At 49.1% G+C, this 16,795-nt stretch overlaps 1 protein-coding gene across 1 annotated transcript in view; it reads right to left on the reverse strand.

Annotated features, from left to right (window-relative positions):
* LYN (LYN proto-oncogene, Src family tyrosine kinase) overlaps positions 1-16,795 on the reverse strand; it is a 111,818-nt gene that overhangs the window by 11,450 nt on the left and 83,573 nt on the right. The window contains exon 11 of the mRNA XM_082674792.1: positions 728-881. Coding sequence (XP_082530918.1) covers positions 728-881 — 154 coding nt within the window. The remainder of the gene's footprint in view (positions 1-727; positions 882-16,795) is intronic.

A 16,795-nucleotide genomic window follows, 5' to 3' on the forward strand; every position in this document is an offset into this window, starting at 1 on the left:
TATATAATATGGAAGGTGGGAAAATAAAGGAGTGTATTGTTGTAGTGTTATATTTACTTTTGTGTGTGTGATAATTTCCATGTTTTAATTTGTAGTTAAAAGGCCAGAATATAGAGTATAGACTTATTGTTACAAATATTTTCTCGATAGTTAAGGAAAGTATACTTCACTGTTCTGGTGAAAAGCTCTAACAAGTAATATGAACAAAGAATCATGATCCTGTCAAATCTCATTTTGTTTTGCCTTGCTTAATCGAAATACAAACGACAGCATTTGTAAATTTTATAAAAGTACCTTGCAGAGCTAATCAAGAGAGTAATTTTTCAAAACAATTACTAGAATAAACCGCAAACAGCAACTATGGTACATTTTGAGTATTGTACCAAATGAATTCTTTTTCTAATGATGCCTATTGTAATTACTTTGTTAAAAACAGGCAAAAACGGGCTTCCCTGGTGGCGCAGTGGTTGGGAGTCCGCCTGCCGATGCAGGGGAGGCGGGTTCGTGCCCCGGTCCGGGAAGATCCCACGTGCCGCGGAGCGGCTGGGCCCGTGAGCCATGGCCGCTGAGCCTGCGCGTCCGGAGCTTGTGCTCCGCTAACGGGAGAGGCCACAGCAGTGAGAGGCCCGCGTACCGCAAAAAAACAAACAAACAAAAAAAAAACCAGGCAAAAACAAAATAAAATGAAACAATAACCAAACACCTAAGGGTCGTTCCGGGAACGTACCTTCCCTGGCTGTGTACTCGTTATCCTCAATCACTCGAGCAAGGCCAAAATCTGCGATTTTGCACATGAGGGCCTCGGAGACCAGGACGTTAGCGGCTCGTAGGTCCCTGTGGATGTAGTTCTTCCTCTCAATGTACGCCATTCCCTCCGCGATCTGGAAACAGAAGAAGGCTCTCCTTTAGATGTTCCATTTAGGCCCATATAGGGACATATGGAGGAAAACCAGAAAACTTCTGAGTTCCTGAAATCCTTTCATGTACGATATTCCGATCATTCAAAAATTTAAAACAGTGGGTAAATTACAATCGCCATTTTGAGTCCTTTCTAAAATAGCTGCCCCCAAACCTCCAACGATGGTAATCACTCTCAACATGGTTATTTAAATAGCTACATGTCTCATCCTTTTTTAAATGCGTGGAGACTTTTCTTCAGATCCTACGAAATTCCTGCATGTAGATACACAGATGTTTGTACCCCAGTTTTTCGAACGAGGAAAGAGAGCCAGGGAAGTGCTGTACCGACACAAACACATTATTGCGGCGTCGAGAACAGGCTGTCCCTGGCCAGCAGCATCCTTGCTGTCGGGTCAGTCGACTGCCCACAGGACCCGGGCTCTAAGCTCTCTCCGCACAGTCCCTCCAGGATGAGCAGAGTCACCCAGACATAAAGCTGACAGCAGGAGCGAAGCAGGGATAAAATGATAAAGCAGGGGAGGTGAAACTGCTACTCCTCGCTTGCTAGGAAATCGGGTTTTTAAGGAATCAAAATAGGATTATTAAGGAGAACATTACCAAATTATAAAGATAAGAATCAAGAAGGAAGGAGGAAAGGTAGGAAGGAAGGAAGGAAGGGAAGGAGGGAGGGAGGGAGGAACCAAGTAGCTGTGTCTGGTGAGCAGTTAGAGGGAAAACTAATTAGGATTGTGTCACACAGGAATGAATGTATTCTGCGGATTCTACCTTGAATTCCAGGTGGCTCAGCGTGGAGGACCTGAGTACTCCCACACCCCATCCTCAACAGCATCCTCCTGGCTCAGTCAAACGCCGCTGTTTCAGCCAGGCCCTGTGGCTCAGCGAAAGCTTTTTAGCTCCTTACTATGGGGGGTGCTTCTCCTGACCTCCGCCTGGAACGCCTTGCTTCCCCTCTCGGCCAATCACTAGGCTTCCTTCTGGCCAGAGGGCCTTCCCTGAACTCCTCTTGGATAATTTCACTCTACACCCACCATCCATGGTCAATTTGTACAAAAACCATTGGCACCTACTGACCACAGCTTTGCCATTATTTTGAAGCTGTTTAAGGTGCTTACTGCTGTCCTGCCATCCAGACAGCAAACACCACCAGGGAGAAGCCACCTTACATCTTTTCTGTTCTCACATGTATCTACTGGAAGCTTCAGCCATGTCACTCCCCTCTTCTCAGAGCCGAAGGAAGTTCTCTGGTGAGCGTGCTGGGTCTTTAATATCACCAGGATGCTATGCTGTTCGCTCTCTGCTGCAGGAATTTACCAGCTGCTATTTCTGTGGCCAGAAAATCTGCCATATAATAATCAGAATACAGCAGCTCAGTCCCAAAGTCCTGGCAGCCCAGGGGCTCGCCTGGGACTCGCCCCAAAGAGTCTTGAACAGGTAACATCATAAATCCGAAAGAATAGAAGAGGTCTGAGCATCTTCTTTAGTAGAAACGACACTGTGATAACGTACACCTTGACTATGACCAAGAATAACGTGTGTGGCACGCAGGCCGGGCCGGTAGAGTGGAGAAGACCCAGGCCACGCGACACCTGCTGAGTGGACTCGGGGTCCAGCCCCTGCCTGGATAGCTGGGCCAGCCTCACACAGCATCCCTCGACAGGAATACCTTAATCCTTCATGCAAGACCACCCAGGTCACTCCCTGCATAAAACTAGCCTCCAGATAACGTCTGAACCCCTTAGCGCTGCTCCCAAGGCCCTGGTGACTGGTCCATTATCCTCTACCTCCCACCACTGCCTCCCTCCAGGATCCTGGCTCCTGCAGCCCCTGTCGCAGGGCAGTTCATCCCGCAGGTCTCAGGGGAGATGGCCCCTGCTGAGAGGCCTTCCCTGACCCTCCTTCTCCTCCAGTGTGTGTGGTCCCAGGGCCCCCTGCTCACCTAGGCATCGCAGGAATGTAAACCCCTTAGGGCACACTCCTGTTCTTGAGCCCGCATGTAACATCCCAATGATTCTAGACAAACTGGGCCAGGAAGCGGGAAGAGCCGAAGCTGGCTGCAATCCCAACACGTCCACGTGTCGCGACTACTGAGCCCACGAGCCGCAACTACTGAAGCCCGTGCGCCTAAAGCCCGTGCTCCGCAACAAGAGAAGCCACCTCAATGGGAAGCCCGCGCACCGCAACGAAGACCCAGTGCAGCCACAAATAAATAAATAAATTAATTAATTAAAAATAAATAAATAAATACAAGTGTCCTGGGAAGTTGCGGGTAAGGCTTTTATCACACTCACCCGAGTTCTGCATTTACACAAACCCGAATGCATTTTTGAACATGATTCTCTGAGATAATAACAGACTTGCGGCAAGCCCAGCTTAGCTTGGCTTTCTTTTCCACGTCACAGTGCTTTGAGGGGCTCGTATTCCAAACAATAATAATAGCGTTCACCAAGACCAAGTTTCTAAACAACAGTGCTTGCCAAGTAGAATAAACAATAGATATGAGAGCAAAATAAAAGCTTTCGGAGAGGGCTGGTTTTGAGGTCACAAAAGACTACAATTCTCTTCTTATATAAAAAGTATTATTTCCCTGGTCTATATGCATTTTTCTTTCTTGGTTTCTTTCTTTCTTTTTAAAACCTTAATCTTTTTTTTTTTTTTTGGTTGTTGTATTTACTTTGGCTAAAGTAAATCCAACTCTATTTCTCTATTTCGCAACAGCAGGAAGAAATCATAGGCCACTTTGGCTAATGGGATCTAGGGCCAACTTCGCTTGCACGAATACGTTCTTGCTTCTCCAGGCCACTTAGTCTAACCGCTGTCAGCACTGCAGAAAGAGCTGTTGCATAAATGCATCCCCCCAGGCTCAGCCATCCTCGGGGACCCGGGGAGAGGGGAGCGCTCGCCTCCTACTTTCTTTTTAACTAAATTATGGTTGACTTACAATGTTTCAGGTGTAGAGCAAAGTGCTTCAGTTATACGTAGGTATATATGTATTCTTTTTCAGGTTCTTTTCCATCACAGGTTATTACAAAATACTGAGTATAGCTCCTTGTGCTCTACAGTCAGTCCTTGTTCTTTGTCTACTTTATATATTGTAGTGTGTATCCGTTAATCCCATTAGCTCAGAAAGGCTGATCTGAGGGTTTCCCTGGTGGCGCAGTGGTTGAGAATCCGCCTGCCAATGCAGGGGACACGGGTTCGAGCCCTGGTCTGGGAGGATCCCACGTGCCGCGGAGCAACTGGACCCGTGAGCCACAACTACTGAGCCTGCGCGTCTGGAGCCTGTGCTCCGCAACAAGAGAGGCCGCGACAGTGAGAGGCCCGCGTACCGCGATGAAGAGTGGCCCCCACTCGCCGCAACTAGAGAAAGCCCTCGCACAGAAACGAAGACCCAACACAGCAAAATAAAAATAAAAAAAATTAAAAAAGAAAGGCTGATCTGTGAAGGAGTTATGTGGAGTCGCTCTGGTTTGGTGAGGACACAGTCTGATTCAGGAGATTGCTTTGTGCCCACAGATATTTCACTTAGATGATGATGGTAACAGGTAGGTGGCTGATTGATAGGTAGGTAGGTAGATATATAGATGGATAGTTAGACATTAATAACCACTACTTCTCCCACCACTAATGAAGCACTTTTTATGTACCAGATACTGTTTTACATTCATTACACCCAATTCACGTTTCATCTGAATAACAACTCTATCTGGTAAGTTTTATTTCCATTGTACACACGCAAATGAAGCTTAAAGAGGTACAAGAACCTGATGAGAGCCAGGAGGGAAGGAGAGAGCCAGGATTGACACCCAAGAGTGTCTGACCGCCAGATCACATTCCAGAATGTTCCATCAGCAAGAGAGCTCATAACTAGATGCTTCTGGAACTCAAATTTTTCATCGAGAGAATATTATTTTACTGAGAAGAGAGAAAAATGCTTTTGAAGTTTCCTCCTGGAATTCACTGTTGTTAAGCCCAAATTTCACCTCTCAGAAAAGCTACCACAAACCTTCCCCAGGCAGAGCTCAGGATACCCATCTCAGGAAGGACATACAAGCTTGGTTTGGGTTGTCTTTGTCTAGAACAGGGTTTCTCAACCTTTTTCCATTATCATCTCCTAAGGAGAAAGTTTTAATTTAAAAATTAAATACAAAGAAATAGGATTTTGTCAGGTAGGCCTGAGCCCTGGAGGGCCACAAACTATCATAATATCTAAGATTTTCCCATCTGCCAAGAACCAATTTTCGCTCCCTTGGGGGCAACTTGCCCCATTTTGATTTCTTGGTCTAGAAGAAGCTAAACTGAGCAAAGAAGGTGTAAAGCCCACTTTGCCCTATGACTCAAAAGAGAGAAATAAGATGGATGATGACCTATTCTGGGCTTGAATGAGGTTAAGGCTCTGTCAGAATGAAAATAACCAGGCTAAAATTAAGCAGGACAACATTCTTTCATTCAAATAGCCCTATATATATATATTGCAAAAAAAAGCAATAAATGTCTTTCCCTTTGGAAATTTGATGGGGCTAAAAGGAAATTACTTTCCTAGGGTCACACCACAGGTTAGGGCAATGGTTTGGAAGTGACTTCAATTTCCCTTCTGTGCATGTAGCCGTTAAATGAAGTTTAAACCCTTACACCAGTATTTCTTAACTCTGGCTGTGTACCGGGCATCTTATCTTAACCCGGGTCTCATCCTAAATCACCTAAACATGCATCTCTAGGAGCGAGGCCTCCCTAGGTGGTTGTGACCTGCAGTCTGGGTGGAGAACGGCCCTTGTCCCTTATCACCTTCTGGGAGCTTGATTCTGACCCTGATTTACTCGATCAGAACCCGGATTTTAACAAGCTCTCTGGGAGATCTGTACGCACACGAACTTGGAGAAGAGCTGTGATAGATCCCATGCTTTTCAACTTCAGCTATTTTAGGATTTAAAGTTCTAGACAGATTGGAATGAAATCTCGGTCTCAACACCACGAGCAGATGGACTGTGGTCCTCCTAACGCTGGGGAAAGGAATTCCCCAACAACTCAGCTGAAGAAAAAGAAGGAGCAAAGATGGGCAGAGCCAGCAGGAAAAAGCCCAGGTAGGGAGAGGCGGGTGCCATGCTGAAGCTGGGGGGGGGGGGGGCGAAGGGCCAGAGAACGGGGATGCGGGCTAGTCCTCGCACATCAGCAGCTCAGAACGTGTGTCCTGAGCTTTTGTTTTTCTTGTAACTAAGGGAGAAGGACTCCAGCCTTACAGCTCAGAGGCAGGGAATCCGGAAGCGCTTTCTCCACATCATGGTTCTGGGGCCGGGCGCTACTTAGGGGGCTTAGGAAACTGAATTGAATCTTTCAGCTTTAAATCATCTGAGGGGATTCTCTACCTCTTGGGCCACACCAGCATCATGCCAGCATCAGGCTCAGTGATGCACAAACACGAGAAAACCTTGACTTTCTAAACCACCTGCCAGCACTAAAGAAGAACTAAAAATGTCTCGTCTCCATGTGCTAATTTCCAACTCTGTATTAGAGGGTCTGTGTGTGAAGCTACTGGGCATTGGAAGTAGAAAAGCAGCCCTATTACCTAAAATGAGAATAATCATACAAGGAGCTAACTTTAGTGAAGTGTCTGTACTCCTGGTTTAAAGCTACCTGATTTAGGGTTACATGTGCTTGTCGTTTCTTGAGCTCTTCAGCCCAAATAGCATGGCGGGCATACATTTCCTAGTTCCTCTTTTTGTACCTTCAGTGGAAACATATGGTGACATGTTCTCTGTTTGATGTTTCTACGTGCGTGTGTGTGTGTGCATGTGTGCGTGTACACGCATGCACTGCTGTCCTGGGAGGACAGACAGGAACTACTAGGTAAGTGAGTGACCCACTGGGATCCCAACCTGAGCCAGTAACAGAGCGGCTTCTGGTGAAATCCCAGGCATCTAGTACCCAGTGAAAGTTCTAGGCACAGAGGATATATTAAAAATGATGCTTCCTGGGCTTCCCCGGTGGAGCAGTGGTTGAGAATCCTCCTGCCAAGGCAGGGGACACGGGTTCGAGCCCTGGACCGGGAAGATCCCACATGCTGCGGAGCAACTAAGCCTGTGCGCCGCAACTACTGAGCCTGCGCTCTAGAGCCCGCGAGCCACAGCCACTGAGCCCATGTGCCACAACTACTGAAGCCCGCGTGCCTAGAGCCTGTGCTCCACAACAAGAGAAGCCACCACAATGAGAAGCCCACACACTGCAACCAAGAGTATACCCCACTCGCTGCAACTAGAGAAAGCCCGTGCACAGCAACGAAGACCCAACACAGCCAAAAATAAATAAATAATTTTTTTTAAAAAAATGATGTTTTCTGAGTTAGAGGCCAACCTCATCTTTTCAGGTGCGAAATAAGCCACCCCCCAGCCTCATGGCCATCCTCCAGGGAGGTCTTTCAAATGTGCTGTGAGAAGGAAAGGCATGACCATCGGGCGCCCACCAATCAGCTTCCCAGCTGGGGACCTGAAGGGCTGGAAACACACGTGTGACCACAGAGGACACTGACCCCAAATACTGGGGATTCTGCCTCTCCCACTGCTGGTGTGAAGGCGACACGCCAACCTTCCCACAGACGCACCCTCAGGGACCCACAGGCACTGCCTCCTCCAAGGGGAAGAGACCCAGCCTCACCGGTTGGTGGGTGCACGGCATCCGTCCCCGGCATCTGAGATCCCCAGCTGGTGGGGCACCTCGGAGGATCACCACGGACGCTCCCTCTCTATGGCAGTGTTGCCAGTGTGTGTCTATTGTTCAGTACGTCAGTATCCACACACGTGATATTACACCCACCCACATGCATACACACCACGCAGATACATACAAACTTCTGGGAAGTTCTCAGAGCCCAGCATTCCATAAAGCATTATCCTTCTGCTTCCTCTGCCTATCATTTTCTACCCAACCCCCCAACACGCACACTTACATATGCACACACCTGTGATGGGCAGGGTGGCGACAGAACGCAGAATGCTTTGCAGATGGGTATTTCCTGGGGTATGAGGTCAGAAACGTTAACCAGAACAAAGTTTCCAGAAGCATCCGAGGTGAGCATACTCCTTTAAGTTCCCTCTCCAATATCCACGTTGAAGTAGAAAGTCTGTGTTCCCGTTCCCCAGATGAGACCCTGGGAGCGGCCTCCGCAGACATCTGCACACACCCCTGCCGCACTGCCCTGAGGAAGGCAACCCAGGACCCTCCTCTCTGGTCATCAAATATATTTACTGAGAAGGGAGTTGCCAGGGACCATCTGGGGCTTGCAGGATGGCGATGCTTGGGGCAGGAAATACCTAACACCAACGCCCGTTGGGTATATACAAGACAGACTTCTTTTATGTGGAATACAATGCTGGAGAAGAAATCTCAATCAAGTTTTACAGACCAAGGAGACTCAAATAATCCTCCTTGCAAGTGACTTTCCCTGCTAGCAATGGCCACAGAGGTCACGCATCTTTTTCTGTTTTTCCCAGAAGCCCAATTAAAGCTGTGGGCCCGGCATTCCACCCAGCCTGCCCCAGCCTCCAGCAGGCTCCCTCCATCCGGGGCTGAGGCTCTGAACAACAAGCCTGTTCCCATGCATGCGCTCAGTGCACGGACCCCGCAGGTGTCACCAAGGACCACGAAGGATGCTCTGGACACACCACGGAGTGTTTGCATGGATGACCTTGCCGTGTGAGTCTTGCTTTAGCGTTCTGTGTTCACCCGAATTCCTACCGCTGTTCTGAGAAATGGGCAAGTGACAGGCTATCTTGCTTAGTGAGTGATTTTTAAAATTTTAATGAGAAGAACCCACATGTGAGTCAGATGACGGAGGGAAGAAAGGCATAAAGGAACCTAATTGAGGGACTCGATGTGATCTCTCAAGCAAAGCTAAAATCTGCCCCAGGAAATTCCAGCCTGAATGAGAAACTGGAACCGAAAACCCAATCTGTCTTAGAATTGGCCAGTTGGAAAACATTCGTCACTTAGACAAGCAGTGAGAGAGATTGAACAAGAAACCTGCCAGAAAGCAGGAAAGACTGAATTTTGTTTTTCTTGTGGTTCTACGTGTTCCACGAGGCACTGTTTGCCTCACTCTCTAGCTACGTATTTCCTTCCTACACTTGGGGAAAGTAGAGTTCAAATAATCAATTACTTTCAAAAGCCTTAGGAAGCTTACAAAATAATAATAATGCTAAGAGTAATAAGTTGGAACCAAACAAATGGCTTAAACCTACAGTGTCTCTGATGGGGTCTCAAGCCTCTCTGAAAGGTCCTCTCTATCACCCCTGGGGTCAATCCCAAACGGACCTAAAAAGACCATTTAATTACAACACAAAAATAAAATGTAAAAAAACCCAGGGAGTTTAAAGTAAGAACACACCTCCTCGGTACTCCAAATATGATAGCCTTTGTTTTGCAGTACTTGGTAGTTTCTATAGACGTACTTTTCTATCTATTAATATTCATTGCTCCTCCATGCTGGATCCCTACACTCTTTAATCCGTTATTTGTATAGAGGAGGGGGTGGCATAGAGCTCGTTCCTTGCTATGTTTGGAGGTCAAATTTCCTAGTATGTTTTAGCTTTGTTGGGTTATTAAAATATTCTTCTTTATTCCTCTTTTCAAAGCAAAACTTCTAAGAAATAATGGAGCTTACTGCTTTGATGACGATGGTGGTGGTGATGGTGGTGATGACAGTGACGATGACGATGATGACAGCTACCACGTACTGGCTGTTACCCGGCCCAGGCATCTTGCCAGGCATTTATGTGCCCTAAAACAAGCCTATGAAAGTAGCCAATATTCACAGTAAAGATGAGAAAGCTGAGTCTTGGAGAAGTAAACATTTTTCCTAGATAGACTTGGATTTGAATCCAAATCTGGCTGGTCCCACCTCCTTGTGCTCTTAACTATTTATCTATACTAGCTTCTTCCTTTAAAAAGAGCTACAAACATGGGCTTCCCTGGTGGCGCAGTGGTTGAGAGTCCGCCTGCCGATGCGGGGAACGCGGGTTCGTGCCCCGGTCCGGGAAGATCCCGCATGCCGCGGAGCGGCTGGGCCCGTGAGCCATGGCCGCTGGGCCTGTGCATCCGGAACCTGTGCTCCGCAACGGGAGAGGCCGCAACAGTGAGAAGCCCGTGTACCGCAAAAAAAATAAATAAATAAAAAGAGCTACAAATAGTAGAATGTTTGCAAGCTGACATCAGGAAAAAGGAGATAAAGGAGAAATAATAACTAGATCATTTAAAAAGTGGCCATGTTAAAGTGTGCAATCTGTAATACCTTCATAGCTGAAAGATGAGGGCAGAGCTTGACACGTACAAACTTAGGGCTGGTGAGGCTTTTGTGACGGATCAAAATTCAATCAATCCAAAAGCATGCAAGGACCCACGGAGTCTCGGGGAGACATGATTTCCACATAGAAAACTGCACTGAATAATCATATTTAAACCAGTAAGTTTCCATGAAAGAGGTTTACCTTCATTAGCGGCAAAGGAAGAACCATTTGTCAACTAATTCTCATAGACTTTCTCTTGCAAAAACTTATTGGACCAGCTCACATCCATTAGGATGGCTGTTATAGAAACAAACAAACAAACAAAGCAAAAAACCAGAAAATAAACAGTGTTGTTGAGGAAGTGGAGAAATTAGCACCCTCGTGCACTGCTGGTGGGAATGTAAACTGGTGCAGCCACTGTGGAGACCAGAATGAGTGATTCTCAAAAAATTCAACATCGGATTACCATGTGACCCATCAATTCCACCACTGGGTGCATAGCCCAAACAACCGAAAGTACACACTTGTACACTAACAGATATTTGCACACCCCTGTTCATAAGAGCATTATTCACAAAAGCAGAAAGTGGAAACAACTCAAGTGTCCATCAATGGATGAACAAAAAAACCAACATGTGGTCTCTGCAAGCAATGGCATATTATTCAGCCATAAAAAGGAATGGAATTCTAACACAGGCTACAACATCGATGGACTTTAAGGACAATATGCTAAGAGAAATAAACCAGTCGCAAAAGGGCAAATACTGTACGATTGCACTCATACGAGGTACTTGGAGTATCAGATTCACAGAGACAGACAGCAGAATGGTGGTTGCCAAGGGCTGGTGGGAGGGAGGATGGGGACCTAACGGGTGCACAGTGTCAGTTCTGCAAGATGAGAAGGGTTCTGGAGATGCTGGTGGTGATGACCGCACAACAACATGGATGTCCTTCATGCCACCGAACCGTGCACTAAAAAATGGATGAAATGTATGTTATGTGTATTTTATCACAACTGAAAAATAAAACTGGGCGCTTCCAGTTGTAGGATAGCAGGAGCAGAGGTGGTAAAGGCTGCCGGCCACAGGGAGAGCGGGCGACGCCCATCACCCGCCCCTGCGCAGTGTGCTGACGACCAAGGAAACGCTTCGGGCACCCTGCGTGGGGATGCCCATGCACACCTGGGGGACCAAACCACACTAGGCAGTGGTCAAGGCCTCCTCCCGCATCACTTCCACCCCGGGCCACTCCTCAGTCCACCCTCAAATAAACCCAGCCTTGACGTGAACACACAAGTAGAGATTAGAAGGAAGTAGACCAATGATGCCTCAGAAGACAGTTGGACACTTGTGACTGTGGATCAGAGACTTACAATGAGTCATCTTGGATTTTATACAAAATGGGGGCAAGTTTCTTCTCAAAATCTCAAGTTTTCCACTCTGCAAAGTGGTGATAAGAATAGCGTCAACCTGGTAGAGTCCAGATGAGACTGAAAAGGAGAATGCAAGGCTGCTCAGTGCATGATGGAGATGAACGATCACTATGACTAATATTAATACCACTACTATTCATAACAAGAAGACCCACATCCAGACCTGGTTCATCACGGTGAACTGACAGAAGGGCTGCTCTCTCAGAGCTGAGGAGCTGTAGGTGGGAGGCTGCCCACAGGTGTCCGAATGCAGCCTCAGGCACACTGCTTCCCCTCTGCTGAGCGGCTGCCGCCACCCTTAGGAGAAGCTGGATCCAGACTCTGCATCCGCTGACGGGGCTCCCTGATACCGGCTGCCTGAGGCTGTTAAAGGGATGCGCCCCGCCAGTCAGGGAGAGGACTCCCCACTCTGTACCCCCAGGACAGGGCAGTCAAGAACCTACACTAAGATTAGAAATCTCCTTTGCTTATTCTCCCCTCTTCTGCATCAATTTCACTGCTACTACTGTCATCTAGATGACCTACCCCTGGATATCCCTGGTGGTCCAGTGGCTAAGACTAAGTGCTCCTGATGAAGGGGGCCCAGGTATGATCCCTGGTCAGGGAACTAGACCCCGCATGCATGCTGCAACTAAGAGTTCGTATGCTGCAACTAAAGATCTGTGTGCCGCAACAAAGACCCCAGTGCAGCCAAATAAATAAATATTTAGATGACCTACCCCTGATGTGCAGCTAACGAACCATGCTTATCACCCTGGAAGGAGAAGAAGGAAGCAGAATGTTCTCAACTTATGCTGGGGATGGAGAAACAAGAGGAAAGCCATTGGCACTTCTGTCCAGTCTTTTGCAGGAGAGAGGATGTGTGATGGCTGGATCAGTGCTGCCTCTGAGGAGGAATGTGGCCTGACTGGGTACGCCCCACACACCTCCAGCTGAGGAACAAGTCACTGGGCACAAACGTGCAATTCTGCTCGGAGAAAACAAGCTGTGACTGCCAAGTGACTCAGAAACATTCCTACTCTGACCTCTTATCTGGCTACTGGGGCCTAAGGACATACACGCAGAAAGTAAAGTTTTCTCCACAGAAATGTTTTGTATTGTTACTTACATTAGTGAAACAGTAGAGATTCTCCAAATGTTCATCTACCAGGGAATGGTAAGGAAATCACGATACAGTCACAGGAATAGAATATTATATTGTAATAGGTACATACACGTTTATGGAGGGTTTTCGATAAAATGAAAAGCTGTAATATTCAGTTCAATACCTACAAAACAGCACATACGGTGCAAACCTAATGTGTAATGAAAAGGATAATTAGAAGGGATGGATAATGATGAACCAATAACAAAAAATGGGTAAAAAGCTTAAAGAAACAGTTCCCAGAAAAATAAACTGCAAACAAAGCAGGAATATAGGCAAAGATGCATGACCTCATCTATATTAAAGAAACACAAATTACAGCAAGGAAATATGAAGTTTGACCTATCAGACTGTATTAGAGAGTTAAGACTTAGGTCTTAGGGCTCCCTGGTGGCGCAGTGGTTGAGAATCCGCCTGCCAAGGCAGGGGACACGGGTTCGAGCCCTGGACCGGGAAGATCCCACATGCCGCGGAGCAACGAAGCCCGTGCGCCACAACTACTGAGTCTGCTCTCTAGAGTCTGCGAGCTACAACTACTGAGCCCGCGAGCCACAACTACCGAAGCCCACGAGCCACAACTACTGAGTCTGCGCTCTAGAGTCCGTGAGCCACAACTACTGAAGCCCGTGAGCCACAACTGCTGAAGCCTGTGAGCCACAACCACTGAAGCCCGTGAGCCACAACTACTGAAGCCCATGAGCCACAACTACTGAGCCTGCGCTCTAGAGCCCACGAGCCACAAGTACTGAAGCCCACGAGCCACAACTACTGAAGACTGCAGGCCACAACTATTGAAGCCCATATGCCACAACTACTGAGCCTGTGCTTTAGAGCCCACGAGCCACAACTACTGAAGCTGCGCGCCTAGAGCCCGTGCTCCGCAGCAAGAGAAGCCACCGCAATGAGAAGCCCGCGCACCGCAACGAAGAGTAGCCCCGCTCACCGCAACTAGAGAAAGCCCGTGCGCAGCAACGAAGACCCAACACAGCCAAAACTAAATAAATAAAATTTAAAAAAAAAAGAGGTCTTAGAGCAGCTCTCTGGCTGCTGTGTGACAGACGGGCTCTGGAAGAAGCAGAGCTGAAGCCCAAGGCTAGTTCGGCAGCTACAAGGTCATTCGTCCTGAGACAGTGTTCGACTTGGGTCAGAGTGACAGCGGGGAAGGAGTTGGGGCCTCTCAGCTCGCGCCGCGCTTCCAAGCCCAGGCACCGCAGTGAAGTCCCTGGCCCAATGGGACATGTCCAGCTGGGTGTCCCACACTTCAATCCCCACAGCAAAACCGACCCCAGCGGCCCCCAATCCCGGCGTCCACGGGGCCAGGCGCTCAGCTGCCCATCCAGACACCGGGCGTCGCCTTCGCTTTCCGCTCCCGCACACCTGAGATGGGCGGGGCTCCGTTCGGCCCACCCCCCTCCCGGGAACCCGGGCTCCAGCCGCGGTCCCTCCTCTAAACTGCTGTGCCCGGGGCAACGCAGGGCGTGCGGATTTCAGCACATCGCCTTCCTGCTTAGACGTTCACGGGCCCCATCGCTCCCAGGATGAGAAGCGAGCTGCCCGCCTTCGCGCCTCGGCTCCCACAGCCGCCTCCTGGGCAACGCGGGGCAGCCTCCGGGTGGGGGGCTCAGTTCTCTCCGGACTCAGCCTCTTCAGGTCTCAGGCTCCCAGGCCAAAGTGCTCTTTGGTTTGGGGACACGGGGGTGGGGAGGAGGCCGGGGTGCTGAGAAATCTAGCTCTGCTGGAAAAGCTTCAGGATGGTTCCTGCCCACGACACGGTGTTGCCTTTAAAGATGAGCTTGGTTGGAGCACAGACACGCCCCCGCCCCCTCCTTCCACCGTTCCCGGCCTCAGGTTTACGAAACACAGCGGACACTTCGGTCGGGGGTCGGTCAGAGGCCAGCGGGGAGGCCCAAGTGCACGTTACGGTAGAGGCAAACAGCACCCTCGGGCTCCTCAAAGGTAAAGTATAACTCCCGAGAGGCCGTCTGCTGAGTATCATCAGTTTTCGCTTTTCTCCAGTACATACATCTCCTCGGTCACCTACCAAGCACTTCGCTGCCCCTCCCACGGAACCCAGGGCTTGCCAGCGCTTCCGCTTTTCCTTAACGTCCGCGTCTAGCGCTCAGGGCCCCACTCCCCGCCACCCGTCTCCTGCGCCCTTAGCGCCAAGTTCCCTCAGCCACAGGCGCCTCCCCACATCCGCCCCTGCCCGGCCTGGCAGGGCTGGCCCTGTCTCCGAGGCTCACCGCCCAGGAGGCCTGCCCTCCTGCCGCCCCCGCCACGCTTGGCTTCCACCCTGCGCCTCGGGCTCCGAAGGCAGCCGGCAGCGCGGCCCGCTCCGCCCCGGCCATGTCCGCAGCGCGCTGCCCGCTGCCTCCCCGCTACTTCTCCTCCTGCACCAAGCCATAAGCTCCCTGAGGCAGGCATGCGCCTTGCTCATCCTGTCCCTGGCACACGCCTGGCTGTGCGCAGCACGCGTTGTGGTGAAAAGGGGGGGGGGGTTCCGAGAGGGTGAGGGGAGCACGGAGAGTGCGAGCCAGGCGCTGAAGACAAAGAGCAACTGAATTGACTCTGCAGCCCCCACCCCGGTGCGTTCACGTCCACGTTTAAAAACGAGCAGCTGGTGGGGCTTCCCTGGTGGCGCAGTGGTTGAGAGTCCGCCTGCCGATGCAGGGGACGTGGGTTCGTACCCCGGTCCGGGAGGATCCCACATGCCGCGGAGCGGCTGGGCCCGTGAGCCATGGCCGCTGAGCCTGTGCTCCGCGACTGGAGAGGCCACAGCAGTGAGAGGCCCGCGTACCGCAAAAAAAAAAAAAAAAAAAAAAAAGAGCATCTGGTAACGAGCCCTGCCTGCTCCTAAACTACTTTGGTTCTAGCCTTGCAGGCTTCCAAGATGAGTATTTGAAGAGGAAATTATTTTGTGACTTACAGTCATGCTGACCAGAAATCGCCGCGCCTGGATAAAATCATTCCCAGATAAGAGGCAGGGCTGGCACGTAGACCAGAAGTCCCACCACCTCCCCCTGGACATGAGCTGAAAGCTTCCTATTGGTGCTAGAAAGGTTTCCAGTCAAAATTAAAGCAAGAATAACTTCTTCTGCCTTTTCTGCTATGTTAAACAACCAGTCGTGGTTCCTCTGTTTAAATATGCCAGACACCCCAACTGCCTAACAGAAAAAAAAACTGTTCCTGTTTTACGCTATTTTATTTTATTTCAAAATTAATTAATTAATTTTTGGCTGCGTTGTGTCTTCATTGCTGCGCGCGGGCTTTCTCTAGTTGTGGCGAGCGGGGGCTAATCTTCCTTGCAGTGCCCAGGCTTCTCATCGTGGTGGCTTCTCTTGTTGTGGAGCACGGGCTCTAGGCTCGCGGGCTTCAGTAGTTGTAGCTCAAGGGCTCTAGAGCACAGGTTCAGTAGTTGTGGCGCACGGGCTTAGTTGCTCCACGGCATGTAGGATCTTCCTGGACCAGGGCTTGAACCCGTGTCCCCTGCATTGGCAAGCGGATTCTTAACCACTGCGCCACCAGGGAAGCCCTTTACGCTATTTTAAAATGACAGCTTCCTATTCTTCCAATTTTTCAGAAGGAAGCTGCGTACGATCAGTTTTGCAATGCTGACAGTAACTCTACTTTCATTTGTCCATCTTGTAAGTTTTCATGGCTGAAGTTTAAGTCTTAGACATAAAATTCATTATTCAGAAAAGATAATAGAGGATTTACATGCCTGTCGCCCGGGTACTACATTCATAGGATGCATTCATATTCCTTTATTTAGAGCAATGTCAAAATCTTATATCAGCATCCTCTGAACATACTCAGAAGCATTCATTTTAACTTTTAGGGGATAATTGACACATATTCTAAGTAGGAGGAGATTTTCTTAGTCGTAGAACATCAGAGCCGAGGCAACAGGAAAGCTGACTGGTGACCCCCTATCACAGAGGAGGACCCCAGGGCCAAAGGGATGATGCTCCCCAGGCTGGAGCAGGTTTTCCAACTCTCAGCTCAATGCTTTCTCCACCATTAACA

The sequence above is a fragment of the Grampus griseus genome (assembly GCF_964374135.1).
Source record: "Grampus griseus genome assembly, chromosome: 17".
Taxonomy (NCBI): domain Eukaryota; kingdom Metazoa; phylum Chordata; class Mammalia; order Artiodactyla; family Delphinidae; genus Grampus; species Grampus griseus.